The 26,715-nt window shown below is 43.6% G+C and overlaps 5 protein-coding genes and 1 long non-coding RNA gene across 7 annotated transcripts; 3 read left to right on the top strand and 3 right to left on the bottom strand.

Annotated features, from left to right (window-relative positions):
* Positions 1 to 7,498: 7,498 nt before the first annotated feature.
* Positions 7,499 to 12,388, bottom strand: LOC120949121 (transcription factor 25). Its single transcript, XM_040366157.2, has 5 exons — positions 11,502 to 12,388; positions 10,807 to 11,279; positions 9,419 to 10,468; positions 9,193 to 9,345; positions 7,499 to 9,111 (listed from the first exon to the last, which is right to left on the bottom strand). The coding sequence occupies exons 1-5, from the start codon at positions 11,664 to 11,666 to the stop codon at positions 8,700 to 8,702; spliced, it is 2,253 nt and encodes a 750-aa protein (XP_040222091.1). The 5' UTR covers positions 11,667 to 12,388; the 3' UTR covers positions 7,499 to 8,699.
* A 164-nt stretch (positions 12,389 to 12,552) lies between these two features.
* On the top strand, positions 12,553 to 14,911 carry LOC125906414 (uncharacterized). Its single transcript, XM_049605091.1, has 3 exons — positions 12,553 to 13,277; positions 13,342 to 13,413; positions 13,484 to 14,911. The coding sequence occupies exon 3, from the start codon at positions 13,503 to 13,505 to the stop codon at positions 14,535 to 14,537; it is 1,035 nt and encodes a 344-aa protein (XP_049461048.1). The 5' UTR covers positions 12,553 to 13,277; positions 13,342 to 13,413; positions 13,484 to 13,502; the 3' UTR covers positions 14,538 to 14,911.
* A 927-nt stretch (positions 14,912 to 15,838) lies between these two features.
* Positions 15,839 to 18,065, bottom strand: LOC125906413 (uncharacterized). Of its 2 annotated transcripts, XM_049605090.1 has the most exons (3): positions 17,473 to 18,065; positions 17,337 to 17,408; positions 15,839 to 17,266 (listed from the first exon to the last, which is right to left on the bottom strand). In XM_049605090.1, the coding sequence occupies exon 3, from the start codon at positions 17,245 to 17,247 to the stop codon at positions 16,213 to 16,215; it is 1,035 nt and encodes a 344-aa protein (XP_049461047.1). In that variant the 5' UTR covers positions 17,248 to 17,266; positions 17,337 to 17,408; positions 17,473 to 18,065; the 3' UTR covers positions 15,839 to 16,212. The 2 variants fall into 2 exon arrangements, with proteins under 2 accessions (XP_049461047.1, XP_049461046.1); XM_049605089.1 differs by having other exon boundaries at positions 17,337 to 18,065.
* Positions 18,066 to 20,285: 2,220 nt separating this feature from the next.
* LOC120953329 (nedd8-activating enzyme E1 regulatory subunit) lies at positions 20,286 to 22,333 on the top strand. The gene is made up of 3 exons (XM_040373159.2): positions 20,286 to 20,511; positions 20,602 to 21,406; positions 21,481 to 22,333. Exons 1-3 carry the CDS (start codon positions 20,444 to 20,446, stop codon positions 22,177 to 22,179), a joined length of 1,572 nt encoding a protein of 523 aa, XP_040229093.2. The 5' UTR covers positions 20,286 to 20,443; the 3' UTR covers positions 22,180 to 22,333.
* Positions 22,334 to 22,480: 147 nt separating this feature from the next.
* Positions 22,481 to 25,203, top strand: LOC120953330 (syntaxin-7). The gene is made up of 6 exons (XM_040373160.2): positions 22,481 to 23,001; positions 23,254 to 23,371; positions 23,439 to 23,508; positions 23,763 to 24,180; positions 24,249 to 24,404; positions 24,498 to 25,203. The coding sequence occupies exons 2-6, from the start codon at positions 23,254 to 23,256 to the stop codon at positions 24,585 to 24,587; spliced, it is 852 nt and encodes a 283-aa protein (XP_040229094.1). The 5' UTR covers positions 22,481 to 23,001; the 3' UTR covers positions 24,588 to 25,203.
* A 347-nt stretch (positions 25,204 to 25,550) lies between these two features.
* LOC125906922 (uncharacterized) lies at positions 25,551 to 25,842 on the bottom strand. Its single transcript, XR_007452256.1, has 2 exons — positions 25,776 to 25,842; positions 25,551 to 25,703 (listed from the first exon to the last, which is right to left on the bottom strand). It is a non-coding gene; the product is annotated as an uncharacterized LOC125906922 (long non-coding RNA).
* Between the last annotated feature and the right edge of the window lie 873 nt (positions 25,843 to 26,715).

The following is a 26,715-nucleotide window of genomic DNA, read 5'->3' as shown; positions in this document are numbered from 1 at the left end:
TATGGCCGCATTACGTATGGGGCGATGAAAGTAATGATGAGGTTTGATAAAGGGACAATCAATACACACGTTTTGCTAAAAAAATAAGCATTTAAATAGTGCAATAGCAACCAAAGTACATAAAAAACTAAAAAAAGTCGTTTGATGGGCGCGCAAAAAGTATTCGTCCATCTAGCTTTTTAATTATCTACACTGGACAAACACTACGTAGACGTGAATTAAATTTATTATTATCAATCTGCTGGTGACTTCCTTCTAAATTAATGCATTTCTGTTGTTTCAATTGCACTTCAAGCGGTCAGAGAGGCACTAAAGGCGGGGGAGTTAAATGATTGAAGCATGATGACGAAAATCGTATCTTTAACTTATGCATAACCTATCCTACCCATTTTTGAAGGTTACAAAATATGTGGTAGGCCTCGTTCCTTCATTTGATCAGAGTTTGGCCATTTTTCTGATACTAATTGTGTGACAAACTGCCATGTAAGCAGCCATATTTGGTTAATCTAACGATAGAAGCGGTTTAATGTCCAAAAAATCAAACCTTACCCAGGAATAAGTGCATTTTATGATGGCCAATAAGATCAGGAAAAGAGATGGGTCACATTTAGTTGACGGGTCATGCTGCATTTCATCGTAGCTGGTCATGTAATAGCTTGAATGAGTGAGTTGTTACAATCATGTTTTGTTTGAATAATACCATACACAAAAAGGGACCAAATCTGTTAAGGTGCATCAAATAATTCAGGAATTTATTTCAAATTAGGCTCTACTAACATATTAAAACATGTTTAAATCGCCAAGGTCATACGGCCGACGTCTACCATAGCGAAAACAGTCTACTAAGATGCAACATCAAAATCTCGTGTAACGGTAGCATCATGAAGTCATGATACTAGGGCTCAGTGAGGTAAGGTGAGCTAGAAAAATTATTCAAAATGATAAGAGACGAGATGGTGAAACATATTAATGCAGTTTTTAAGTACTTTGAGTCCCAGTTCTGAGAAATTTTACTTAAAATGTATCACATGTTTCAAGAACAGTCGAGCTGGAGAACATACAGGGCATTGTCATTTGCCCGAAACTCCAAACCAGCTGAAACCATACTGATGAAAATGATTTAGTAGACTCTCAATATGATATCAGATGCCTTTTTTTCAATGGAACTTGGCCACGCAGTCCGGAAATGCAATATTTCTACCAGAGAATAATGGGAACAAGTCTTGTAGGATGAGTGTATCAAAAATACGCCTTTTTAAAGGTTCAAATGAGTTCTTGCGTTGTGCAAGTAGTCACCAATAGTCATAAATGCAATAAGAAACAAGATCAGGACATTTTTTGATTCCATAACGTTTGTTTTCATACGCATATTACGCCAAAAGCCTGATAGACGAATACTTTTTGCACACCAATCAAATAACTTTTTTTAGTTTTTCAAATAATTTAGTTGCTATTGCACTATTTTAATGCGTATTTTTAGCAGTACGTGTGCATTGATAGTCCCTTCATCAAACCCCATGATTACTTTTACCACCCCTTGCCTATTGCGGCCATAATTCGCCTTTTCCTGCAAAATATTCAGCTAGACGAATACTTTTTGGACTGACTGTATGTAGAGAGTACTAAGACAAAGTCCCTGTGCATTATACTTGATATGCAAAAGTATACCTTAGTTTGTTTGGCGAATGACTTTCTAGACACGTGATTGACCCTTTAGAGTAGAGACGTCAAACTGGTGGCCTGCCAGGTCTTTGGGTGTGGCCCACGACCGCTTGAGCCAGAATTTATTTGAAGAACCATTCCGACTTCTACAGTACATGTCAGTCCATTCCGGATACCTGAAATATGAAGAGATGTTCAACTTCACAGGGTTTTCTACTAATTGTCAAGGTAAATTGTATGCATAAAAAGGATTAGAATTACAAAAACTGTTTGAGTTATAGAAGAATAACCAAAAATATTTAATTTTATGAAAATGAGTATTAAATTGTGGCCAATTTAAGTAGAATGGTGAAAAAAATTGTAAAAAAAGCAACAAATATTTGATGAACAATTCTTTAAAGAAACAACTCGAATTTTAGCTTCAAACTCATACAGAATCGTGAATGTTCGAAAGTATATTACCCTTACCTTTTTTGTTTTTTTTTTAAGCAATCAATCAAGATATTTGGTAATTCAAACGAGCAATTTCTGTTTGTAAAATACTTGGTAAGACATCCTAACCAAATCGATCGACCAACAGGAATCAAATACGCAAACTCTTACACTTTTTGGGAAAGGTCAAACCCCTGTTTAGAGTTATGAGTGCAGCTTAGAACATTGTACTTCTGCAAAACGTTTGGAAATCAGCTATAATCAGGTGTCAGCCAGCAAAAACACGTGATACTTTTGATAGAATGTTAGAAACAATTTCAAGCTTTTTATGAGGAGACTAGATACTCACTAGCAAGGTAGCAGAAGCCTACCAAGGGATCGAGCAGGCGGCAGAGAACCTCGGATTGCAGATAAACGAGGCAAAGACCAAACTGATGGTGGCAACATCAGCGGGCCTACCAATAAATAATCAGAATTTACGTAGGCGTGATGTACAGATAGGTGAACGTACGTTTGAAGTCGTCCCAGAATTCACCTATCTTGGGTCAAAGGTCAGCAACGACAACAGCATGGAAGCTGAGTTGCGCGCAAGGATGCTGGCTGCCAACCGGTCATTCTACAGCCTGAAAAAGCAGTCCAGCTCAAAGAACCTGTCGCGACGGACGAAGTACCTATGGGACTATATAGTACCTATATAGTACCAGTACTCACATACGCCTCTGAGACATGGACACTGTCCAAATCTGACGAAACCCTCTTAGCCGCGTTCGAGAGGAAGATGCTCAGAAGGATAATTGGCCCCGTATGTGTGGAAGGACAATGGAGGAGCCGCTATAATGACGAGCTATACGACATGTACGGCGACCTCACTGTCGTACAGCGTGTAAAGCTCGCCAGGTTCCGGTGGGCTGGACATGTTGCTCATATGGAAACGGACGACCCAGCCCGTAAAGTCTTTTTAGGCCGTGCACAAGGACAGTGGAGTCGTGATAGGCCCAAATTGAGGTGGCAAGATGGCGTGGAGGCGTCCGCCATTAAGGCCGGGATAACGGACTGGCAGACGAAGGCGCGAGACCGTGAGCGGTCCTGAGGCAGGCCAAGATCGCAAAGTGGTTGTAGCGCCGAATAAGTAAGTAAGTAAGTAGATACTCACTAGACAGGTGGGCTAATGACTCTGATTTTTGTCGCCATAATGAATCAGGATTTCTTTTGAGATTGGTATGAAGGGAGTAACGGTTACTAAGGTTATTACTTGTGTGACACCTTGCACTCCCCGGCTGTCAAATGAAGATTTGTCCGGAAGTCCGGACTGGACTGGACAAACTTATATTTAGTAATTAATGAGTCTTAGATAACATCAAAACTAAGAATTCACTGTTTCTAACGTACGTAAATGCTGTTTACAATCAATTCCAGCTCAAAAGTATTGATAACCAAAATGACACCAATATCAACACAAAATTTACAGTTCCATATTGGATCAAGTCAGCAAAGCTCGTCATGGGCTGTTTTTGCCATTATTTTTGCGTATTAAATCTTGTTAGTAGACACCGAGCTATGCAAGTTTTGGAAGTATTAGAGGGCTATGGCCAATTGAAAATAATATGCTACACTTTTTTTTCTTTATTCACATCAAAGTTTAAACTATTCTAACGTAGCTGTTATCCAATAATAAAATGATAATAACAGGTAACGATTTGATTCTTGTATCAATTCTTCTTCTCCTATTTGGCGTAACGTCTTACGAGGATATGCCGGCCTTTACAGGCTTTCTCAAGACTTAATTCATTACCTCGGAGCCGGATAAATAAAGTCAATCCTTGTTACGGGGAGACGGTTCATTCTAGACTTGAACCCATGACGGGCATGTTATTGAGTCGTTCGAGTTGACGACTGTACAATGGGACCGCCCCTCTTGTATCAATTACAGGCGGTCCCCGAGATACACGGTTAATGGGGACCGAAAACGGCCGCAAAATACCGCGTATCTCGAATTTCCGCGTAAGTCGAATCTCGTGATTTCCAGCCAAAATATCACTAATTTTCGTGCAATTTTGCAAGTAGGGGGTGGTTTTAGCCACCAAATGAATTATTTGATATGTTTCTAATGAATTAAACAGTTTTAAACCTTTGTAAATGGTATTTTACATTCGATCAATACGGAAATTATTTGGTATTTCACAATGGATGTGTCAAATCAGTACAATTTGCTCAAAGAACTGTCAAATTTTGAAAACCGCGTATCTCCGAATCCGCGTATAAGAGGTACCGTGTATCTCGGGGACCGCCTGTAATATCATACAAAAACTAGGCTGCGGCCCGTGCTACTATTTACAGTAGCCTTTTTGGCCCGCGTGGTCAAATGAGTTTGACATCGCTGTTTTAGGGCTTTACAAATTAAAAACTAAATCAATTGAGGCTACTTACGTTTCGTTGGCCTGTGAAAAAGTATTCTGCGTTTCTAATCTTTGAAATTCTACTCTAATTCGTTTGATTAATTGTAATTCCATCAAGATCTTGATTTCAAACTTTTTATAGAAGATAAGTTCAATGCAAGATAGCAATCGTGAAGAGAAAGTACATTCAACTGCTAATCTCATCACTGATTAAAAACAGATCTGTATTATTATTTTTCCATCTTCCATCCATCATCGTGCAATGCATTCACAGGGAAGTAAAGATACTTTTGCGCGGTAAAACGATTTGCATAGAGAGACATTTAATTGAACGCGTCTGTTGCTAACGACGCACCATTACCACCTTTGGCCTTTCCGTAGCTCGAGAGGGAGGAAGAGTAAGGCAAAACAAACAAACTTTGCTTGCACGAGCACGCCGCTGCCGATGCACCAAGGTAATAGTCAGATTATGGATGCATTTTCAACACCCGACAGGATGGCGCTCGTTTGCATAATGTCAAGGACGACTAGCAAACGGGGTTTCCTTTACACATCCGCCAGCTTCATGCTCTACTAACATGCACACACACACTCAGCCACACATACAGCGCCTAATGTTGCCTACGGCAACGAACGGTTCGTAGTGGAAAAGTATCACAAGAAGGAAGAAAAGGAAACTTGTTCTCTTCATTTGAATTTTTCCACGTTCATGCGAGGGTGGCGAGCGAGTTGGTTAGCTATTGTCCTTCCTCTAAATTGTTCTTTAACCTTTCAAAGCTTTCGGTGAACTTAAACAGCTTAATAAAAGATACTCATAAGCCTTTGCTTACCACCGGGCTCGCATTTTCAAATGATTGTATCATTTCCACTGCTTAGCTATTCATACGAGATTTACTTACGTATTAAACGCTTCATTCTTTTGTCGCTCTCGTTTTTCGTGCTTGTTTTCTCGCTTGTTGTAACATAATTGTTGCCGCTTTGTAGCTCATTCTATATGCACCTCCATTCCCCCCCCCCCCCCCACGTTAACACTTAATTCTCGCCCACTATACACACACACACACACATATACCGCCCATACCATCCCTCCCGCTGGTGCTTTAAATTAAGTGCCATCATTACTGTCAAACAAATGCTCCAACCACCACCGACCTCGCAACACTTTGGCACACGCTGGCCTCACCAGCTCACCGCCCGCCTGCTTGGATTATACCATTACTACGAGCTTTTCCTTCGTTTGGGTGACGACGTTTCGTTCGTTCGCTGTTTTCCCACGGTTATCCTTTGGTTGGTACGGAAAGCAACATTTGCTCACTTTAGAGTGTAAGCGTTTGACAAACATTTAATCGTTCCATAAGCTCTCTCCTACCCCTAGCTGTTTCCTCACGTGGCGGGGGTCAGTTCGTGGCTGCAGCTCGTGGTGGCCCCGTACCGTAACCCCCAGCAGGGCTAATGAGATACGAGAGGGAGGGAAGCGAATTAATGGAATGTTTGTTTAATCATGATCCCGAACGATGATGCCACCACCACTGCCATCCGCAATCAAGCTGATGATGATGATGATGGTGATGTTAACGGTGACGATGGTGGCGAAAGAACTGCAGGGACAAACCGTCGGGTACCCTCGGGGCATTCAATCAATCGCGGGCAACACGGGACTGCGCGGCATGATGATGATGATGATGATGATAATAATGTTGCCCCTTGCTTGCGTCTTTTAGTCGGCAACTTTCGCTTCCCATGAATATGTAATTATGTTTTCACAGATTATCTCACGTGAAGTTTTATTTTCGTGCTTTTATTCGTGTCCTCCCTGCATACCGCGCACACACACACACAAACCACACATGCACACGTACTCCGTTTGCGTTGCTGAGCCCCATCATTGAAGGTGAGTTAATTATGGCGTGGAAAGCTCATTGATGCATCACTTTAATGCAACATTTTTCTGCATAATTGAACGTTTGCACTTTCAATCGGTGCTGCAAATGTATTCGAGTTTGTTTTATTTTTATGTCATTTATGGTTTGGTTTCCCTCTGCTGGAGAGATAATTTAAAATAGTTGCTGATCCATATTGAATTTATCGTTGACTTTTCATTTATTTTTTTCCATGCAGACCTCTATTGAGAAGTTAGACGATTTGAACTCGATTTTGGAAGTCGATTTTTCTAGATTGTATGTTATATAGCCATGTAGATGTATTTTATAAGATAATATAATAGAAACAATAGAAAGAAAGTGAATAGAGAGAATTTAAATATATTATTTAACATGTATAGTTCGCTTGCAATAACCATTTTTCCTAATACAAAAACATGTAGAAAGAAATTCACCGATGGAAAGAAAATAATGAAAAACACTTTCGCTCTGTTGTTTGTTGTTCAATCCTAACTTTATTTGCTTTATTAAAATGATGTGAATAAAAATGGAGCACGAGCCCGAACCGTTATCACCGTACTGCTACTATCACCATTCGTACACACTGGCTTGTGTGATTCATGCTGCTTGTTTGGTAAACAGCTCTCTTTTTCTCATTTGGTTAATGCATAATTTCTTCTCCTTCGATATATTTGTTGTTGTTGCTGCGTTCTATTAATCTCTTTATTTTTCTCTTCTCTTCACTCATGCAGTCCTTGCTGTTTTTTTTTTGTTAAGAAAAAGTTTGTTGTCAAATTCCACTGCTAATGTGGTGGTTGATACAGGTTTAGCTATTCTCGTGAATGTTCTGCATTTTTTTTGTTAGTCAATTTTTACCATTTTTATTGGTTTGATTTTAATAACACACCATAAGTACAACGAAGTACAAATGTTTCTTTGTTTTATACTGCAATTGCATTTATGTATAATAATTACGTTGAATGAAGCTTTTATATAAATATAGTTCTTTTTCTTCTTCTTTCTTTTACACGTTTGACGAGCAGACTCAATTTGAATATATTTCTAAACTTCTCACAGGCGAATTGTTGTTAATCAAAATTTTAAACACACACACACACACATACACACTTCTTGCTTGAAGAAAATACGATTTATTTTTCAATAGTTCATTTTCCGGTGGTTAACATACGCACCTTGAACTTGAACCCTCTTTCTTCTGGCGCAAAACATTCGTCTTCGGTGACACTTGAATTATATTCTTTCTTTCTTCTTTTTTGGAAATAATTCCACTTTCGTTAGGATAATAAGCGTTAAGCGTACAAAAAGATGGGCGTATTCATTTTCTCGCAGCCGTTAGTACTTTTTTTTTTGCAAGTTCTGTTTTGTTTTGGTTGTTGTTCTAATCAATCGCTCCAAAAAGGTTAAAGGTTAAATGCAACAAACAACATCTGAACTTGTTGCTAGTAGTGCACGACCAAAAAAATAGTATTCTAATAACGATAATTCAGACAATAAAAGGCTGAATCTTCATAACAAAGTAGTGACATCGACATCGGCCAATTTATAGATATTTAAGTGGCACTGCTTAACAAAGAAACGGGTTTGAGACGTAATTTTAATTCCCTTCACCGAAATGGGCCTTACTTTACTTTAGAAGTTGTCGAAAAGCGAATCCTTTGCTTACTTTTTAAAATGAATCTTCCGACAACGGCGACATCGATAATTACGCTCACGCTCGAAACAACAACAAACGATAGCGATAGCAAATACATACATATTATCCGTCCATTAACGTCGTATTACATGAGCTCTGATGCAAGGCATGCTAATAATGTCGATTCGGAAAAGTAAAGTGTAAAGTACGCGCACTGTACTATGCTGTAAGCACTTACAAAACTAGACCATACACACATGATAAACGCGATCCTATCGGTACCGGCTGTTGGTGGGTGTGTTTGTGTATATAATGATGTGGGGTTTTCGATTCCTTCAAAAAACACAATCGAACAGGGATCATCTCCGACACAAAACAAATTAACAAACAAACAAACACTCACAGGCACGCGGCGCACACCTAAACCGAAAGAGGGCAGCAGTGTATGAAACTATTCACTAATGACTAACTTTATCGGCCGTTGCCATTTCCACAGCGCCATATTGTATGTGTATTGTGTAGATATATGGATAAGTAGTAGATTTTAGCATTTCAGCAGTTCTTTTCCAAGCGCTCCAACATTGGGGGAGGGAGGCGGTTATTGGGGGCAGCAGCGAAGTAGGAGGACTGGTAGTAGCAGTAGTAGAAAGTTGGCTGTTCTCCAGGCGTGTCGATTTACATCAGAAAGTCGTTCGGTTCGTCCTCCTCGGTGCTCTCTGCTTCGTCCACGTCTGCGTCGTTCGGTCGCTCGAGCGCACGGATGCCGGAAAGGAACTCGCGCATCGCTTCCACGATCGTGACCAGCGTGCTGCTGTACGTCGCCATGCTTCCATTGTCCCGGTCGGCACCGGCAGCGCCACCCGCACCCTCGCCACCGGCAGCAGCAGCAGCGGCAGCGGCGGCGGCCGCTGCAGCAGCAGCAACATTTGCCTGCTGAGGCGGAGCAGCAGCAACAGCAGCGGCGGCGGCGGCAGCAGCCGGTGGAGCAGCAGGTTGGGCTTGAGCGTTAAAATTAGGAAGCAACGATTGAAAGAAAAGATGGAGCGGGTCATTCGGAAGTCGCTGCGCGTTTGTTGTCAGCGTGGGTCTGGAAAAGCAAAATGGACAAAAGGAGCGTATTTCAGTATCTTCTGCTGAGTAGTAACACAGCAGCCCATTCCGCACGAACCGGGAGTAGATGTTGATGGAGTCGAGCGGTGGCAGCGGATCGTACATCAGCATCGGGTCGGTTTCCTTTTTGATAAACTGTGCCAGCGGTACCTTTTCCTTGAAATCCGACAGCACAATATGACGCAGCACTTGCCGGGGCGGATTGGAATACCTTTGAAACGAGAATTTATACATTTATTGTAATACTGATAAAGAACACCGTTCAACCGCCGTTCCCCTCGTACCTTTGACTCCGCTTGGTAGCGTACTCGGCCACCACGTCCTCTTTGGCATCGACCCGATCCAGCACCGCGTTCACGTTCCGCTCCAGCCACGGCAACAGTTCCGCATCGCGCCACACCAGCTTCGAGCGGCACACGTACAGCGACATCAGCTGCTGCAGCGCCACCAGCGCTTTGTTGTACGCGCCCGGCCCGAAGTAGTTGTGCCCGGCCACCCGGCTGTCCGCCTGTATCGACAGCTCATCCATCAGCGGGCGCAGCACGCCCGGGAACATGAGCAGCGCGTACTGCAGTGCCTTATCGGCCGCCTCGGTGCGCTTCAGATGGAACAGCGCCATCGCGTACGAGTAGGCCATGTTCGGCAGCTGGGACAGATTGTTCGTTGCGTCCCACTCCTCGTACAGCGTCACCAGCCACTCGTACTGCTTCGCCCGGATCGCGTAGTAGTCGACGATCAGGATCATGGCCAGCGGGTCGTTCACCGGATCGAACGACAGTATCAGCTTGGCGACCTCGAGCGCGGTCCGCGAGCAGGCCCGCGACTCCAGATGCTGCCCGTGCTTGAAGAGCGCGATGAAGAGGGCCCGATTCTCCTGCCGCCGGTAGTCCAGCCGGCAGTTGCCCTGCGTCAGGCTGAACATCGTGTGAAAGGACGACTCGAGGGCGAGCAGCGCGTGCTCGATCAGCTCCGACGCCATCGCGTGATCGTCCGTCATCTTGCACAGCTCGCTCAGCTGTATGAGCGAGTCCACGTGGTACGGGTACTGGTTGATGATGCGTATGATGTTCTCCGAGTCCATGCTCTCGACCGCGTCGAGGAACTTCTGCTGCACCTGCCGGTACGAGGGGCTGTGCTCGAACGCAAAGTAGATGACGTTCTTGTCGAAGATGGCCTTCGGCCCGGCGGCGGACGTCGACGTGCCCGGTTCCGGCGCCTGCACCAGGTTCATGTAGATGCCCGACTTGCCGACCGGGGGCCACGATTCCTTCGGGTTGACCAGGTAGGTCGACTTTTGCAGCCGGGACGCACCACGTGCATTGCGTCGCTTGTTTCTGCAACGAGCGGGATGAAGAGCATCTTTATTAGAAATTGCAAACCAACAGATGGTATTTTTTCATTCCTATGCAATTCACTCATCCAAAACATATTCCAAAAAAAAATCGTTACAAAACAAAAAAAAAAAACAAACAAACCAACAGCTGTTGCCATCGGTTGTGCAATCGACCCCCTTCCCGACAGCGAAGGGTTAAAATAGCAACAAAACAACAGCCTGTTGCACCGGCGGAGCCCCCCAGCTGTAGCAGTGTTGCCAAGCACCTTTCAAACAAACATCGCAACATCGCCTACTACACTGCCACTACCCCCTTTCTCCGCTCCCAAGCATACTCACTGTTGATCGCCGACGACCTTGCTGCCGAACATGCGCTTCATCTCGTACTGCGGGTTCAGATTTTTATGCTGCACGTTCAGCAACGATTTTGCGGTAACAGCACCGGCTCCGCCCGCCTTACCTTCACCCGGCCCACCACCGCCACCATCCTGATGATGGTGATGGTGATGCGGCGGATGATGATGGTGGTGGTGGTGAGGGTGATCGGCGGTCGAGTCGCGCGGAAAGTTGCCGAACAGCTTGTCCACCTCCTTGACCGTGCGCGTAAAATCGTCCTCGATGTCGGCATTGTCCTCGCTGCTGCGGCGCGCCGAGCTGGAGATGTACTTGCCCGTCTTCTTCTTCTTCTTCTTCTTGCGCTTCTTCGCCTCGGCCAGATGTACGCTTACCGGGCCGTCGGCCGCATCCTTTTCCGTCTCATCGTTGTCGTCCTCCTTTACCTCGCTCTCGGACAGCGACTGTTGCTGGTTCAGCTGGTGCGTGCGTGTGTGACGAACGAGCAATGTTGGCAGAGGAGGGCGGGATGATGTTGCCGTGGAAGGTGCGTCAATTAAAGATGCATTTCGGAGGTTTGCATGAAAACGGGAAAATTGCGATTAAAATACCATTCACGTAACGTGCCCAAACGACGCAGCCATCAGGGCAAAGCCCTTTTTCCGATGTTTGCGGAGCCATCCCCCCCCCCACTCTCGTACCAGATCGTATCGATTGATGTTGAGCTGCTTCTTGCTGTTATTGCGGTTCTGGCTGCTGGTGCTGTTGGTGTCGTAATCGGCATCGCCACCGTCCGACACCTCATCGATCTGTTCCTTTATCTCCAGCTCGTTCCCCTGCAGCTTGCGCAGTATTCGGTAGGACATGTTGCCGTCGTCAACATGCAACACGCGGTCGCACAATACAGCGAAAAATGTGTGGAAACGTGGGGGATGGGAGATGATGGGCCCACGATACGCAATGCACACTACGATGCTGACGGGGATGCAGCACGGACTGACACGCTGCACACTTTTTGCACTCACTACGGGGAGGGGGAATGGGCGAGGAAAGTTGCCCTAAATCCGGAAATTGCTTTCGATTGGTTCGGAAGCGCAGCTCCCGTAGGAAACCAAACACACGGTGGCGCTTTGTTGCGCTTTCACTCGCCTGCCCAGATGATGCCGACGTCAGCGGCTGTTTGGGTACCACACGTACACACTAGAGCACCACCAACAACAAACACATACGACGAACAAGGGCCGCGATTACGATTACAAATGTACGATTCAATAATTACGCGTGTTCGTATCACAACACGGCGCCGCTCTGCTGGGCGATTTGTTTTGCATCCGCCACCATACACGCACGCACGCACACGCACACTAACTTCTTCTGCTAGAGCATTGGCAAAGGGAAGCTGACCAACACCGAAGGGCGAGTATGTGGGTTTATTCGAACCGACAATAATAAAAAAAACCTGTCGCTGCCGTGAACGCAAATACGCACCAACAAATAATGCGTCTTTGCGATCGATGTGTGGCGGAAAACAGGCGCACTAGCGGTCGGGAGAGGCTCGGAGATGACTTCTTTTTTTTTTTGCACAATCCTTTCCACTTCCCGAAATTTGACTGCGCAGTCTGGGAACTGTGTCTGTGATTGTTTCCGTCCCGATAGGCAGAGTGACCAGAAATACCGATTTAACTGTATTCCTACCGATTTTTTATATGCCTACCGGTTCACAGATGACCGCCCTAAAACTACCGATTTTCCATTTATCCTACCGAAAATGACAGATATTTGATTTTTCAGTCGTTTAAGCTTGGGATGCTGTTTCAAGGATTGCTAACCTCATTTGTTACTTATCGCGCTGATGCACGTTTGTTTGCCAGGCACTTTTTATTTTTATCCGTTAAAATTTAATGTTCATAATACAGGGTTTTCCAGTGGTTCTGATAACTTTGAGATGCTTAACGGACTCTATCGCACGGGAAGTGATACTTTTGGCGCGTTAGCGATAAATCTGTAACTTTACTGAACTCTATGTGACGGGAAGTAGATTCTTTGGCACCTTTTTTGGACAAGTCATTTGGGTGCCGTTTGCCAGCTGGGTTTTCGTATACATGAGGTGGTTGAAGTATTGCTATTTTCAATAATACACATCAATATAAAATTTGCACTATATATGGCTATACACATTTATTAAAATTATGATCAAAGCATGATATGTTTTGTAAATTATCGAGTGATGTTATTTTACTTCAATTTATGTTGCTTTGTTATGGAAGAGTAATAACATTCAAGTCAACTAGCGTTTATAAACATTCGCGAGTGAAATCATCTGCTGTCAATTCGAATGGGTGGGAAACAACTACAACAACAATTTTCCACAACCAAACGCATTCCGAAAATATCGCTTCAAAAAAGGTTTCATGCTGTCGTGGCTGTGCTGTGCACCAAAACATAATAGTGCTAATTCGTGAATCTTATTGCACACAGTATGTATTTAAGCCCATAACACTTGAAGTAGTTGTAATTATTTACGTGTTCCGAATGTTACAGGTGTTTCAATATAACCGAAATCATTGGATGCTGTTTGTGAAGATCGATTGTGTCATCATTTTACAAGCAAAAGTAAGTCATTGCATATCCAATGCCTAAGAGCGCTTTGTCCTCTAATGACTTTCTTATATATACTATACAGCTCAAATATTATAACAGACATGGAGCCCAATACAAGTGCAGCTACACGACGTGTTGTAAAAACCACATCCGATAGCGACAGGAAGCGGGTCATAACGGCGTATGAAAATGGCTCAGCTCCATCAGCAATAAGCCAAATGCTTAATATAAAGAGACCAACGGTGTATGGAATCATAAATAAATACAATGCAACTTGGCAAATCGCTGCAGCTAAGCGTGGTGGCACATGTAAAAAAAAGTTGTCGCAGGATGCGGTAGAAAGCATTCGAGCCTGGATCGACGAAGATTGTGCGATCACGCTGAAGTCACTGGCACAGAAAGTATTTGAACGACACGGTGTACACGTTAGCATCTCAACTATAGCCAGGGAAGTAAAGGGCTTCAACTACTCCTTTAAAATGCTGCAAAAAATACCTGAAAGGCGCAACACAACTGCTACGATCGAGGAACGTACCACATACGCCAGAAACTTCTACCAAATAACAAGGGCATTTCCTGTAAGCGGATTAATATATTTGGACGAAGTGGGATTCAACGTGAGCATGCGGACAAGCAAGGGCAGATCTCAGAAAGGAACGCCAGCAGTAACCGTGGTTCCTCAAATTAGAACTAGAAATATATCGATAGTATGTGCAATGAATTCGAATGGGATCGTACATTACGTCACCCACAACCAACCTGTAAACAGAGAGCTATTTACCAATTTTATTTATGAGCTTAAAGATATATTGCGATCCAAAAACATTAATAGAAGCTATTTAATAATGGACAACGTTGCTTTCCACAAGAGCCAGTCCGTGCAGGAAGCTATAGGAACCGTTATAGACAAACCTCTCTATCTACCCCCATATTCTCCCTTTTTAAACCCCATAGAGAATATGTTTAGCAAGTGGAAGAATTATGTAAAAAGATCTAACTGCACTAATCACGACCAACTAATGGAAGCTATATGCAACGGAGCAAATTATGTTACCGCAGAAGATTGCGAAGGGTTTATAAACAACATGTGGAACTACATGTCACGCTGTTTAAGCGGTGAAGAAATATTAGATTAGATGTATCTTTATTCTTTGATAGCTCCTTTGATAGAATTCAATAGTTTTATTCAATAGTTTAGATAGATGAGATTAATTAGTAGTAGTTAAGTCGATTAACACTTCAATGGAAAACCGTACTCCAAGAATTTTTCCTCAAAATGTGCTGTGCAGTTTCCTCAACAGTTATTACGTTTTTTTTTTTCATTAGTTAAGTTCTTCATCTTTAGATGGAAAAACGATACTCAAAGAGTTCCTTGAAAACGTGCTGTGCAGTTTTCTCATCATTAATTACTTTTTTTAGTCAGTAGTAAATATCTTGATTGTTAGATGGAAAACAATACTCAAAGAGTTCCTTGAATAAAATACAATGCAATTTTCGAACGTTTCTTAAATCAGTTTGTTTTAGTTCTGAAAGAAAAACTAAGCTGTTTGCTTTCTTAAACCAGCTTTTATTTACGGCAAAACCCTGCCAGTATATGCCATCGTCAAGAGGCCCGGATCGCCATACAACACATCATGCTCCCGATTCATTCTTCTACTCAACACTTTCTGTTCAAACATACCGCTAAAGATGACCCTAAGTAGCACTCGTGTCCGTAGTAGTGATGGGAGAATTCTATAAAAGCCTGGTTCAATTCCGAATGACTTCGCCAGAGACGAAAGCGCCTTAGAAAAGTTGGTGCAAAACTCCAGACTATGAATCAACCGAAGCCGCTTTTTCGGGATTAGCAAGACGAAAATCATGACGATATCGAATACTAAGACAGCGTGCCGTACAAGTGGATTTGCCTATTTTCTTCGGTCGAACTACGTTTTATGATATTCTTCAGTATAATTTTTTATTATTCTTTATTATATTTTTTAACACATTCAACTTTCGCGCACAAGCTGGTGCTGTCTTTACTCCGAATGGCTCTGACGATTTAAAAGCACTTCAAAGCACGCTGTCTTAGTATTCGATATCGTCATGATTTTCGTCTTGCTAATCCCGAAAAAGCGGCTTCGGTTGATTCATAGTCTGGAGTTTTGCACCAACTTTTCTAAGGCGCTTTCGTCTCTGGCGAAGTCATTCGGAATTGAACCAGGCTTTTATAGAATTCTCCCATCACTACTACGGACACGAGTGCTACTTAGGGTCATCTTTAGCGGTATGTTTGAACAGAAAGTGTTGAGTAGAAGAATGAATCGGGAGCATGATGTGTTGTATGGCGATCCGGGCCTCTTGACGATGGCATATACTGGCAGGGTTTTGCCGTAAATAAAAGCTGGTTTAAGAAAGCAAACAGCTTAGTTTTTCTTTCAGAACTAAAACAAACTGATTTAAGAAACGTTCGAAAATTGCATTGTATTTTATTCAAGGAACTCTTTGAGTATTGTTTTCCATCTAACAATCAAGATATTTACTACTGACTAAAAAAAGTAATTAATGATGAGAAAACTGCACAGCACGTTTTCAAGGAACTCTTTGAGTATCGTTTTTCCATCTAAAGATGAAGAACTTAACTAATGAAAAAAAAAAACGTAATAACTGTTGAGGAAACTGCACAGCACATTTTGAGGAAAAATTCTTGGAGTACGGTTTTCCATTGAAGTGTTAATCGACTTAACTACTACTAATTAATCTCATCTATCTAAACTATTGAATAAAACTATTGAATTCTATCAAAGGAGCTATCAAAGAATAAAGATACATCTAATCTAATATTTCTTCACCGCTTAAACAGCGTGACATGTAGTTCCACATGTTGTTTATAAACCCTTCGCAATCTTCTGCGGTAACATAATTTGCTCCGTTGCATATAGCTTCCATTAGTTGGTCGTGATTAGTGCAGTTAGATCTTTTTACATAATTCTTCCACTTGCTAAACATATTCTCTATGGGGTTTAAAAAGGGAGAATATGGGGGTAGATAGAGAGGTTTGTCTATAACGGTTCCTATAGCTTCCTGCACGGACTGGCTCTTGTGGAAAGCAACGTTGTCCATTATTAAATAGCTTCTATTAATGTTTTTGGATCGCAATATATCTTTAAGCTCATAAATAAAATTGGTAAATAGCTCTCTGTTTACAGGTTGGTTGTGGGTGACGTAATGTACGATCCCATTCGAATTCATTGCACATACTATCGATATATTTCTAGTTCTAATTTGAGGAACCACGGTTACTGCTGGCGTTCCTTTCTGAGATCTGCCCTTGCTTGTCCGCATGCTCACGTTGAATCCCACTTCGTCCAAATATATTAATCCGCTTACAGGAAATGCCCTTGTTATTTGGTAGAAGTTTCTGGCGTATGTGGTACGTTCCTCGATCGTAGCAGTTGTGTTGCGCCTTTCAGGTATTTTTTGCAGCATTTTAAAGGAGTAGTTGAAGCCCTTTACTTCCCTGGCTATAGTTGAGATGCTAACGTGTACACCGTGTCGTTCAAATACTTTCTGTGCCAGTGACTTCAGCGTGATCGCACAATCTTCGTCGATCCAGGCTCGAATGCTTTCTACCGCATCCTGCGACAACTTTTTTTTACATGTGCCACCACGCTTAGCTGCAGCGATTTGCCAAGTTGCATTGTATTTATTTATGATTCCATACACCGTTGGTCTCTTTATATTAAGCATTTGGCTTATTGCTGATGGAGCTGAGCCATTTTCATACGCCGTTATGACCCGCTTCCTGTCGCTATCGGATGTGGTTTTTACAACACGTCGTGTAGCTGCACTTGTATTGGGCTCCATGTCTGTTATAATATTTGAGCTGTATAGTATATATAAGAAAGTCATTAGAGGACAAAGCGCTCTTAGGCATTGGATATGCAATGACTTACTTTTGCTTGTAAAATGATGACACAATCGATCTTCACAAACAGCATCCAATGATTTCGGTTATATTGAAACACCTGTAACATTCGGAACACGTAAATAATTACAACTACTTCAAGTGTTATGGGCTTAAATACATACTGTGTGCAATAAGATTCACGAATTAGCACTATTATGTTTTGGTGCACAGCACAGCCACGACAGCATGAAACCTTTTTTGAAGCGATATTTTCGGAATGCGTTTGGTTGTGGAAAATTGTTGTTGTAGTTGTTTCCCACCCATTCGAATTGACAGCAGATGATTTCACTCGCGAATGTTTATAAACGCTAGTTGACTTGAATGTTATTACTCTTCCATAACAAAGCAACATAAATTGAAGTAAAATAACATCACTCGATAATTTACAAAACATATCATGCTTTGATCATAATTTTAATAAATGTGTATAGCCATATATAGTGCAAATTTTATATTGATGTGTATTATTGAAAATAGCAATACTTCAACCACCTCATGTATACGAAAACCCAGCTGGCAAACGGCACCCAAATGACTTGTCCAAAAAAGGTGCCAAAGAATCTACTTCCCGTCACATAGAGTTCAGTAAAGTTACAGATTTATCGCTAACGCGCCAAAAGTATCACTTCCCGTGCGATAGAGTCCGTTAAGCATCTCAAAGTTATCAGAACCACTGGAAAACCCTGTAAGTAGAAAATGTCAGTTGCGTGGATTCCGAGAATTGCTCATCAAAGAAAATCATTTAAATTTGAATTTGAAGCTCGCTGTCTGCGGTTCCCAAGTGCCACAAATCCACTAAACGACCACTAAACGGCTTCTAAACGACTCAAGTTCTCTACCTAAACGGAATATAGAAAGACTTCATTTAGCAGACGGCAAACGACTCAAGCATTCTAAAAATGGCGAAAAAGCTGGTGGTGCTCTCTGTTGGTGGGATACCCCAACCAGTTGAGCTTCATCGCTTGGAGGAGAGCTTTATCATTTCCTCTGTACTGTTGTATGGTTTCGCATTGAAGTTACCCTACCCGCAAATTTCCGTTAAATGCCTTCTAATCGCCTTGTATTCGCCGGCGAATTGAAGGCGATCAGCAGTGCATTTAGCAGTAATTAAATGCCTTTGAAATATGTCAATGAAAAATTTCGCTTTTAATTTGAAATTTGAAATTGCAACTGTCAAAAGAAAACCTTACAAGCGTCTTCAGCACTGCACTGTTGTAGTGTTCCCAGATATGAACGTGAGATTCGATAGCACGATTTACGTGTTATGTTCTCATGCGTTAAGCTCTGAGCTATTTCACTTTATTAAAGATGGTCTACATTATTCGGTTGTTAAAGACCAACTCATTGAAAGGTGTTAATATATCAAACTCATTTCGATAACTCTAATAAAAGGAAAAATGAGATACATATTTCTCCCATCCTGATAATGAACGGTGAACATAGTGTAATTATTATGTTTTTTAAAAAGGTATTATTTTAATTTCGCTTCACATAAATTTTGTTTAAAGTAATTATAGTAAGAAAAAATTAATGTAAAAAGAAATAAACGCAGAAAAAAGATCATAAAAATCAGGATTTGAACACACGCTTTCTCGGTTCGGAACCAAAAGCGTTGTCACTGCTCTATTTGGCAGCTACATTAGTACAGGTGCAAATTCAGTATATAAACAAGCTAAGATGACGGCAAGCTATCTGTTCTCCTTGAATCAAAAAGTTGAAAGATTTCGAAGAGAACCCGTTACAGCCGTGAAAGTTTCGGTTGAAATCTTTATTCGCCTTCTAAGGCGACTAAGGCCTTAAATGCCTTCTGAATGCCTTCAAAGCCGTTTAATGCTGGTAGGGTATGCATCGCTAGAACTAGAACGGCGATACGATTGTTTAAATACTAAACTCCAATGGAAACCACCAGCACTGAAGCAAGTGAGATTTGAGTAATGGCCGTTGGTGTTGATACCTGTTATATTTTCGTTTTCTTTCGAAAGAACGCTAAGAAACGTTAACGCGTTACTTCCTTCAAAACGATGGGATTGGAAAGTCCTTGTTTATTATTAATAACTCGTAAACGATTTGCTACCACTTTGTTCCACGACTTTTCTCAAGCGCGCGCCATATCTTTCTCCTCGATCGGCACTCACGCATCGTGCCGAGCGCGCGTTCGCTGACCTCCCGATAGATCGCACACACACTTCGATCTACGCCCGATGAGTGTCCTCGGTAGCGATCTACGGGATCATCAGGTTGGCCCATAACAATACCCACGTATCTGACCACACGACCATTCATATAGATTTTTGCTCAGAAAGTTAGAAGACTATATAGGTCATGATAAGATGAAACTTGTCGAAACACATTACAAGAAAAGGATAGCAATATAATAATCAGTTTTAATACGCCATCTATTGATCAAACCAATGAAGCTGTGGAGCTTTAATTTTTTTCCTATGGATATTCAATTTTCCAGTCGTTTAAGCTTAATCTGTGGCGCTTGGGTCGTGTATCCTCGTGAGATGGAACTTTCATTTTGTGCATTAGCATCCCCCCCCCCCCCCCATCCCGCTTAAAACTTCTTTCGCTTTTACTTCTTTTAAGTTTCCAGTTTTAACCTACCGAAAACTACCGATAAAATTTTGAGGCGCTTACCGAAAACCGCCAAAATAATCTGGCCACACTGCCGATAGGGGCCCAAAAGCTCGGGCTCGGGCTGTCAAATTGTGTGGAGCTTTTCTTCTCGCGCAAGCTCAAACAGGAAAATTTAAAGGCGAATTTTAGGTGGAATTTAAGACAGGTCAAATGAATCAAGCTTTTGAAGGCTTTTTTTTTCTTTTTTATATCACAATTTTGTTCATTTTCTGCACGTTTCCCATTGAAAATCGGCGTTCGTCAAACATCACCATTTGCATAGCCTTTTCACCAGGTTTGTTTATTGTGACAGAACTGTCAAAGCGCCCCTCTGCGAAAAGCAGAATTTTGCAAAAGAAGAAAAGCAAATACCGGTTCTGTTTGCAAAATTCTTCAGAATTCCTCCAATCTTTCTCAGACCGCCGCTGCGTCGTTCTTTTTTCGGGGAGAAAAGCATTACAAACCAACATTACCATGTCTTCGCCGGCACCGAAATCTCCCGAACTGTCGGACAAAAGCCGCAAATATGATCGGCAAATCAGGTAAGCATTCCGAACGGCTCCGCGGTTTGCCTTTCCCGTTCCTACGCGACGACTGATTCTGAGCGTACTGTTGCTGCGAGTCCTTTCCAGGCTTTGGGGCGAGCATGGTCAAACGGTGCTAGAAAATGCGCAGATCTGCCTGATCAACGCTACAGCGCTCGGCACCGAGATACTGAAGGGCATCGTGCTGCCCGGCATCGGCGGCTTTACCATTGTGGACCATCGGCCCGTCACGGAGGAAGACGTTGGGTGTAACTTTTTCCTCGATCTCGACTCGGTCGGCCAGCCGAGGGCGAAACGGTGCATGCAGCTGCTGCAGGAGTTGAACCCGGACGTGAACGGCGACTACGTGGACGAGCACGTGGAACAGCTGATCGACGGGCAGCCGGATTTCTTCCGCAGCTTCGACGTGGTGGTCGCGACCTCGATCAGCGAGCGTACGATCATGCGCCTGTCCAACGTGCTGTGGGACCAAAACATACCGCTGATCGTGGCCCGGTCGGTAGGGTTCTATGGCGTTGCTAGGCTGCAGCTGCGCGAACATTGCATCGTCGAAACGCACCCGGACAACAAGCAGACGGATCTGCGGCTGGAGCACCCGTTCGAGGAGCTGAAGAAGCACATGGCGGAGGCGCAGATCACGAACAAGGTGCCGTGGCTGGTGGTGCTGTACAAGGTGCTGCAGGAGTGGGTCGACGCGCACGACGGCCAGTATCCGGCCAGCTATCGCGAAAAGTCGGAGGTGCGGGAGCTGATCCGCTCGAAGATGGACGGTGAGCAGGAGAACTTTGAGGAGGCGATTAAAGCGGTCAACTCCAGCTTTGGCGGTGGCAAACCGTCGGCCGCCGTGCGGGAGATACTGCAAGACGATCGCTGCGTCAACGTCAACACCGAGGTAAGCATTTGTAGGGTGGACGGTTTGAAGCAGAAATTGGAAAATAATGTTCATCCTTCCTTCTGTTCGTCCAGAGCAATGCATTTTGGATCATGGCACGTGCGCTGAAAGACTTTGTGGATAACGAAGGGAACGGGCTGCTGCCGGTGCCGGGCGTGCTGCCCGATATGACGGCCGACACGAACTCGTACATCAGCCTGCAAACGGTGTACCGCAATCAGGCGGCGCACGATGCCGAGATTGTGTTCCGGCGTGCCCGCCAGCTGCTGAAAGAGCTGAACAAACCGAACGATCTCATCACCGACAAGGATGTGCGGCTGTTCTGTCGCGAGGCGGCCAACATTGCCGTCGTGCGCGGGACGAAGATAACGGACGAGTTCGACAAGGGCTACCATCGGAGCTCGCACATTGCGAGCGTGCTGGAGCAGCCCAACTCGCTGATGGGCCACTACATCGTGCTGCGCGCGCTGGACCGGTTTCAGGCGGACTATGGCTGTCTGCCGGGCGAGAGCGACCCCGAGTCGGACACGACCGGCATGAAAAGCATCGCGGCGAAGATGCTCAGCGATTGGGGCATCGGTACGCCGCTGAGCGATGATCTGGCGTACGAGATCTGCCGGTACGGTGGGGCGGAAATACACAGCATTTCGGCGTACCTGGGCGGCTGCATTGCGCACGAGCTGATCAAGCTCGTCACCAGACAGTACCGACCGTTCGACAATACGTTCATCTACGACGGCTCGACGTCGCAGACGGAAACCTATAAGTTATAATTGCTGTTAGCGCTAGTTTTCGTGATTAATTTCAAAACTCAACAAACACCCACACAACCACCACGCAGGCAGCATGTATGTGCGCGGCGGATGGTCCCTTTTAATATTAGAATACTGAAACACTGAAATAATATCCTTATTTTGTAGAATCTGACACGCGTTTGAATGATAAATTACAGTTTTCTCAAGCTGAAATAGAAAAGCGGAACAGCAATGCAAGAACGGCAAATTCAAAATGGAAGTCCTCGACGATCCGACCTAAACGCGTTCGGTTTGACATTTCCTACTGTCATCGTGGATGTATTTGCAGAAAGTTGCGCTGCCCCCCCACGAAATCGAATCGACCCAAAAGTAGGCGGAAGGAATTTTTGTGTTGTTATTTCGTCGCAATCGTGAATTTTTCATCCCATAAAGGGTTCGATACGCATAATCAGCCAACTGATAAGAGAGAAAAGCACTCCATAATTGTTTTCCCAAAACGAACAACAAGCAGGGGCATTGTTGACGTTGTGCAAAAGAATAGACCTTCTTCCCGCAGTGGCTCAGCAAAACCAGCTGCAGCTTTCACTTGGGCACAGAACCAACAGAATGACTCAGTGTGTGGCTGGTGCATGAAATTCGATCCCAGCAGTGTAGCGACTCGGTGCCAGCATATTTTGCGTTCAACAATCCAACTTACTGAGAAGCAATCGCCAGATATTGAAAATCCATCCAGAGATTGCGGGAGCAGATTGTTACCAACTCCCGAAAGCAGCTCCCGGAATCCCGTCAACGTTGTAGCAATAGACACCGAAAATAGCAACACAACGACAGGTGGAAAAGGTAAGCAAAGCGAGTACTTCGCTGGCTGTGGGGGGAAGCTTATCGGGCGTGATTCACGTACACGACCTTCCCCTGGTGACGCGCGTTCCCTTGCCATAATCGAATTATCGCGGCTATGTCTGCGGCGAATGTAACAACATTATTGACATTCGCCTAAGGCCTCCGTACCTTGGTGGTGTTTGCTTCAGTAGGAAGAAACCCATTGCCGCAGACTGCTAGGTGCCAACCTTAACGCGATTTAACTGCTTCCAGATGAGTTACGCTTCATTCGACAATAATGCCACGGGCAATTCGAACATCACCAACGAGGCGGACTTTCAGAAAACGGCCCAAATTGTGGTGGCCAGCATCCAGAAGATCCTGCAAAATGGTACGTACGCGTGAAAAAGGTCTTGTTGGCAGTTCGGTAACTAATCCTTCTGCTTTTTTCTTTGTAGTGTCGTCTATGCAGCGTATGGTCAACCAGTTCGGCACGGCACAGGATTCGCCCGAGCTTAAACAACAGCTGTAAGTGTGTTAGTTTAGTTGTAAAGTCATTGCGGCATCTCGCCTTTTGCCGTATCTTATCTAAAGGTCGACAAACAAAGCGAGAAATTTCAAAAACAGGCTTTGAATAGTCGTGTTTTACTCGTTTACACGAGATTTTGATACGCAATTCCACTTCCAATTTGCATGCGATTTTTTAAAACCTTTTTTCGACTTTGTTTTGAAATGCCTAACAATTGATTTTTGTTTCATCCATTGCTGTCCTCTCGTTTTAGCCATCAGATACGATCCTACACACAGCAGCTGATAAACGACACGACCAACCAGCTGAACGATCTGGTAAACTGCAAGGAACGTCACCTAAAGATCCAGCGGGACCGGCTGGTGGACGAGTTTTCCACCGCCCTGAACGCGTTCCAAGCGGTCCAGCGGAAAACGGTCGATCTGGAGAAGAATGCCGTCCGGCAGGCGCGGCAGGCGAGCGGGGCCGCGATGGCGATCAACAAACCGCCCGGCTCGCACCACTCGAGCATGGGCTCGAACTACAACAACACCTCGAACAGTGGCGGCGGTTCGTCGATGTTTGAGGATAACTTCATTACCGGGTCCCGGGGACAGACGCAGGAGCAAATGCAGGAAGAAATCGATCTGCAAGCGCTGGAAGACCAGGAACGGACCATCCGCGAGCTGGAGGTAATCAGTGGAGGGAAAGAGCAATTCGATCCGAATAGCGTTAGTTAACTCGTCTTGTCTTTTTGCAGGAGAATATTGTTAGTGTAAATGAAATTTACAAGAAGCTCGGTGCACTCGTGTACGAACAGAGCCACCAGGTGGACTCGATCGAAGCGTCCGTCGAGCAGACGAGCGTGTTCGTATCGGAAGGTGTACAGCAGCTTAAACAGGCCAGCCATTATCAGGCAAGTAGCTTTGTCGTGAAAGATACACAAAAAGGTCTCACATCACTTTCTTGCTTTCTCTGTCTCTCTCTCTCTCTCTTCCATCATTTACAGAACAAAGCTCGCAAGAAGAAGCTGATTCTTGCGCTGATAGCAGCCGCAATATTAGCATTCATCATTCTCATCATCGTTCTGAAGCACTAGTGCGCTGCAGTAAAAAGAAAAAAAGGAAAAATAAGTTGAAAAGGCGAGAGAATCTATGTTATATAAATATCTAGAACAGAAATGTTTACACCGGACCGGAAGGAAAACAAAAATCGATACGAAGGACGTCACACAATCCAAAGCCAGTAGAAGAAGAGTGCAATGTGCAATGCGTTTACGCGTTTGTGTTTAAATTATTTAAATTATCTTTTGTGCTTTACAAAACCACGTGGTGCATTGTGCATCCATTGGCAGTAGCACACGCGCACCTAGCACTGGTTGCCGGTTAGCTCCCACTGATTTGTGTACGACTAGCACCCGTAATAGAATCTTGGTTAGAGAGGCGCAATCCATCCACACACAACAACAACAAAAAATGCATTCCATTTGACGGATAGGGCAAGGGTACGATTTGGATTACATTGTGAATCAGGCTGATAATTCAAATACCAACAATAAGATACACGGTGAATGTGAACGTGGCTTACAAACACACGCTGGCCGCGAATTAATGATAATGATATTATGCTGTGGTTCTCTCTCTATGATGTGCGAGAACTTTCCGTTGTATTGGATGCTTTATTTGAAATATATATATAGTTCTAGTGTATCTTTAGTTTGCTGTAGGCATGTGTAAAATGAACGAGAATCGCACCGTTCGAACAGTTCGGTAAAGTGAACGAACGAACGAGATTCTTAACAAAAAGAACGACCAGGACTTTTGGAAGAAACTGACTACACCGAACGCGTTCGAACGTTCCGTCAGTGTTTGACGGCACACATAAATGTGGTAATGAAACGTGCAAAATCATATTGCTTTCTCGCTCTTTCTCGCACCGTGCGAACGGGTCGTCAGAGATCAAAATGTACCCTGTTGGTGTTGAAATCGTACCCATACAACTCAATTCCTCGAACGCCGTCGAATTTGTCCAGCAGTGTTCGATACGTGTGCTGTTGGTGTGGAAATCGTATCTATACGACTGAATTTATCGAACGCGTTCGAACTGGTGTTCGATCTGTGTTCTGTTGGTGTGTAAATCGTACCTACACAACTGAATTCATCGAACGCGTTCGAACTGGTGTTCGATCTGTGTTCTGTTGGTGTATAAATCGTACCTACACAACTGAATTCACCGAACGCGTTCGAACTGGTGTTCGATCTGTGTTCTGTTGGTGTGGAAATCGTACCTACACAACTGAATTCATCGAACGCGTTCGAACTGGTGTTCGATCTGTGTTCTGTTGGTGTGTAAATTATACCTATACAATTCAATAGATCGAGCCCGTTCAAACGCATTAGTCATTGTTCGCGAATGAACTGAACTGAATTGATTGCGCTCATCATGTTTATCCATGTTTAAGTAGTTTTTTTTTATAGAATCCTTGAGTGTGTATAAGACATAGGGTACAATATATGCTGGAGACATTTTTGCTCGTATTAGTTTTTTACATGCTAGTTTTTGGTCGGTTTTGCGATAGATTGTGTTGACCAGACAGCAGATGGGCTGATTTATTTAATGTTTTTAAATGATTGGTTTCAACCGCAGAATGAGTACTTCTTTGGCTACAGTATGCGTCTATGGTGGGTAAATGAAAAAAATAACGAATGTTCTTTGTGAATAAAAACCCCATGAAAAAAAGAACGAAAGAATCGTCGTTCACGTTCGGTTCTTTTTGGTGAGCGAACTAGTTCGTTCGCGTTCGGTGAAAAGAATCGTTTTGCCCATGCCTAGTTTGCTGCCTGCTATTATAACACTTAAATCCGCCGCTATTACTCTTCGGCCAGCCGGCATCAAACCGCGATCCATTGACTACTGCTACTACTGTTCTAGGCAGATGTATTTTAGTAGTATTACACCGTGTATTTCGTAGTTTTGGGAGTTTTAATTAGCCTTTTTTAATCACACAATAAAAAAATGATAGAATTTGGAGAAATGGCGAATAGAAAAAGGAAGGAAGAATGAATACAAACTACGTTAAAGTGAAATCGTTTCCTATCCATCCTATACTCCTACCCATGCTGACGGGCGAGAGAATACATTAAGCAATGTGAACGAATATTTAGCCCACAAGTTGAAAGTAACGTACATTTTCGACTGTGATACCATTCGATTGAAGAACGGAGCAA

This window comes from Anopheles coluzzii, chromosome 2 (assembly GCF_943734685.1).
Source record: "Anopheles coluzzii chromosome 2, AcolN3, whole genome shotgun sequence".
Classification (NCBI taxonomy): Eukaryota; Metazoa; Arthropoda; class Insecta; order Diptera; family Culicidae; genus Anopheles; species Anopheles coluzzii.
This window is presented reverse-complemented; position numbering and strand designations above follow the sequence as displayed.

Excerpts from the sequence above, each read along its gene's own strand:
- LOC125906413 (XM_049605089.1), bottom strand. The coding sequence starts at position 17,247 with ATGGAGCCCAATACAAGTGCAGCTACACGACGTGTTGTAAAAACCACA.
- LOC120953329 (XM_040373159.2), top strand. The coding sequence starts at position 20,444 with ATGTCTTCGCCGGCACCGAAATCTCCCGAACTGTCGGACAAAAGCCGC. Across the intron at positions 20,512-20,601 it reads AAATATGATCGGCAAATCAG|GCTTTGGGGCGAGCATGGTC; the intron begins GTAAGCATTCCG and ends AGTCCTTTCCAG. Across the intron at positions 21,407-21,480 it reads GCGTCAACGTCAACACCGAG|AGCAATGCATTTTGGATCAT; the intron begins GTAAGCATTTGT and ends CTGTTCGTCCAG.
- LOC120953330 (XM_040373160.2), top strand. The coding sequence starts at position 23,254 with ATGAGTTACGCTTCATTCGACAATAATGCCACGGGCAATTCGAACATC. Across the intron at positions 23,372-23,438 it reads CCAGAAGATCCTGCAAAATG|TGTCGTCTATGCAGCGTATG; the intron begins GTACGTACGCGT and ends TTTTCTTTGTAG. Across the intron at positions 24,405-24,497 it reads AACAGGCCAGCCATTATCAG|AACAAAGCTCGCAAGAAGAA; the intron begins GCAAGTAGCTTT and ends CATCATTTACAG.
- LOC120949121 (XM_040366157.2), bottom strand. The coding sequence starts at position 11,666 with ATGTCCTACCGAATACTGCGCAAGCTGCAGGGGAACGAGCTGGAGATA. Across the intron at positions 11,280-11,501 it reads ACATCAATCGATACGATCTG|CTGAACCAGCAACAGTCGCT; the intron begins GTACGAGAGTGG and ends CGCACGCACCAG. Across the intron at positions 9,346-9,418 it reads GCTACCAAGCGGAGTCAAAG|GTATTCCAATCCGCCCCGGC; the intron begins GTACGAGGGGAA and ends CTCGTTTCAAAG.
- LOC125906414 (XM_049605091.1), top strand. The coding sequence starts at position 13,503 with ATGGAGCCCAATACAAGTGCAGCTACACGACGTGTTGTAAAAACCACA.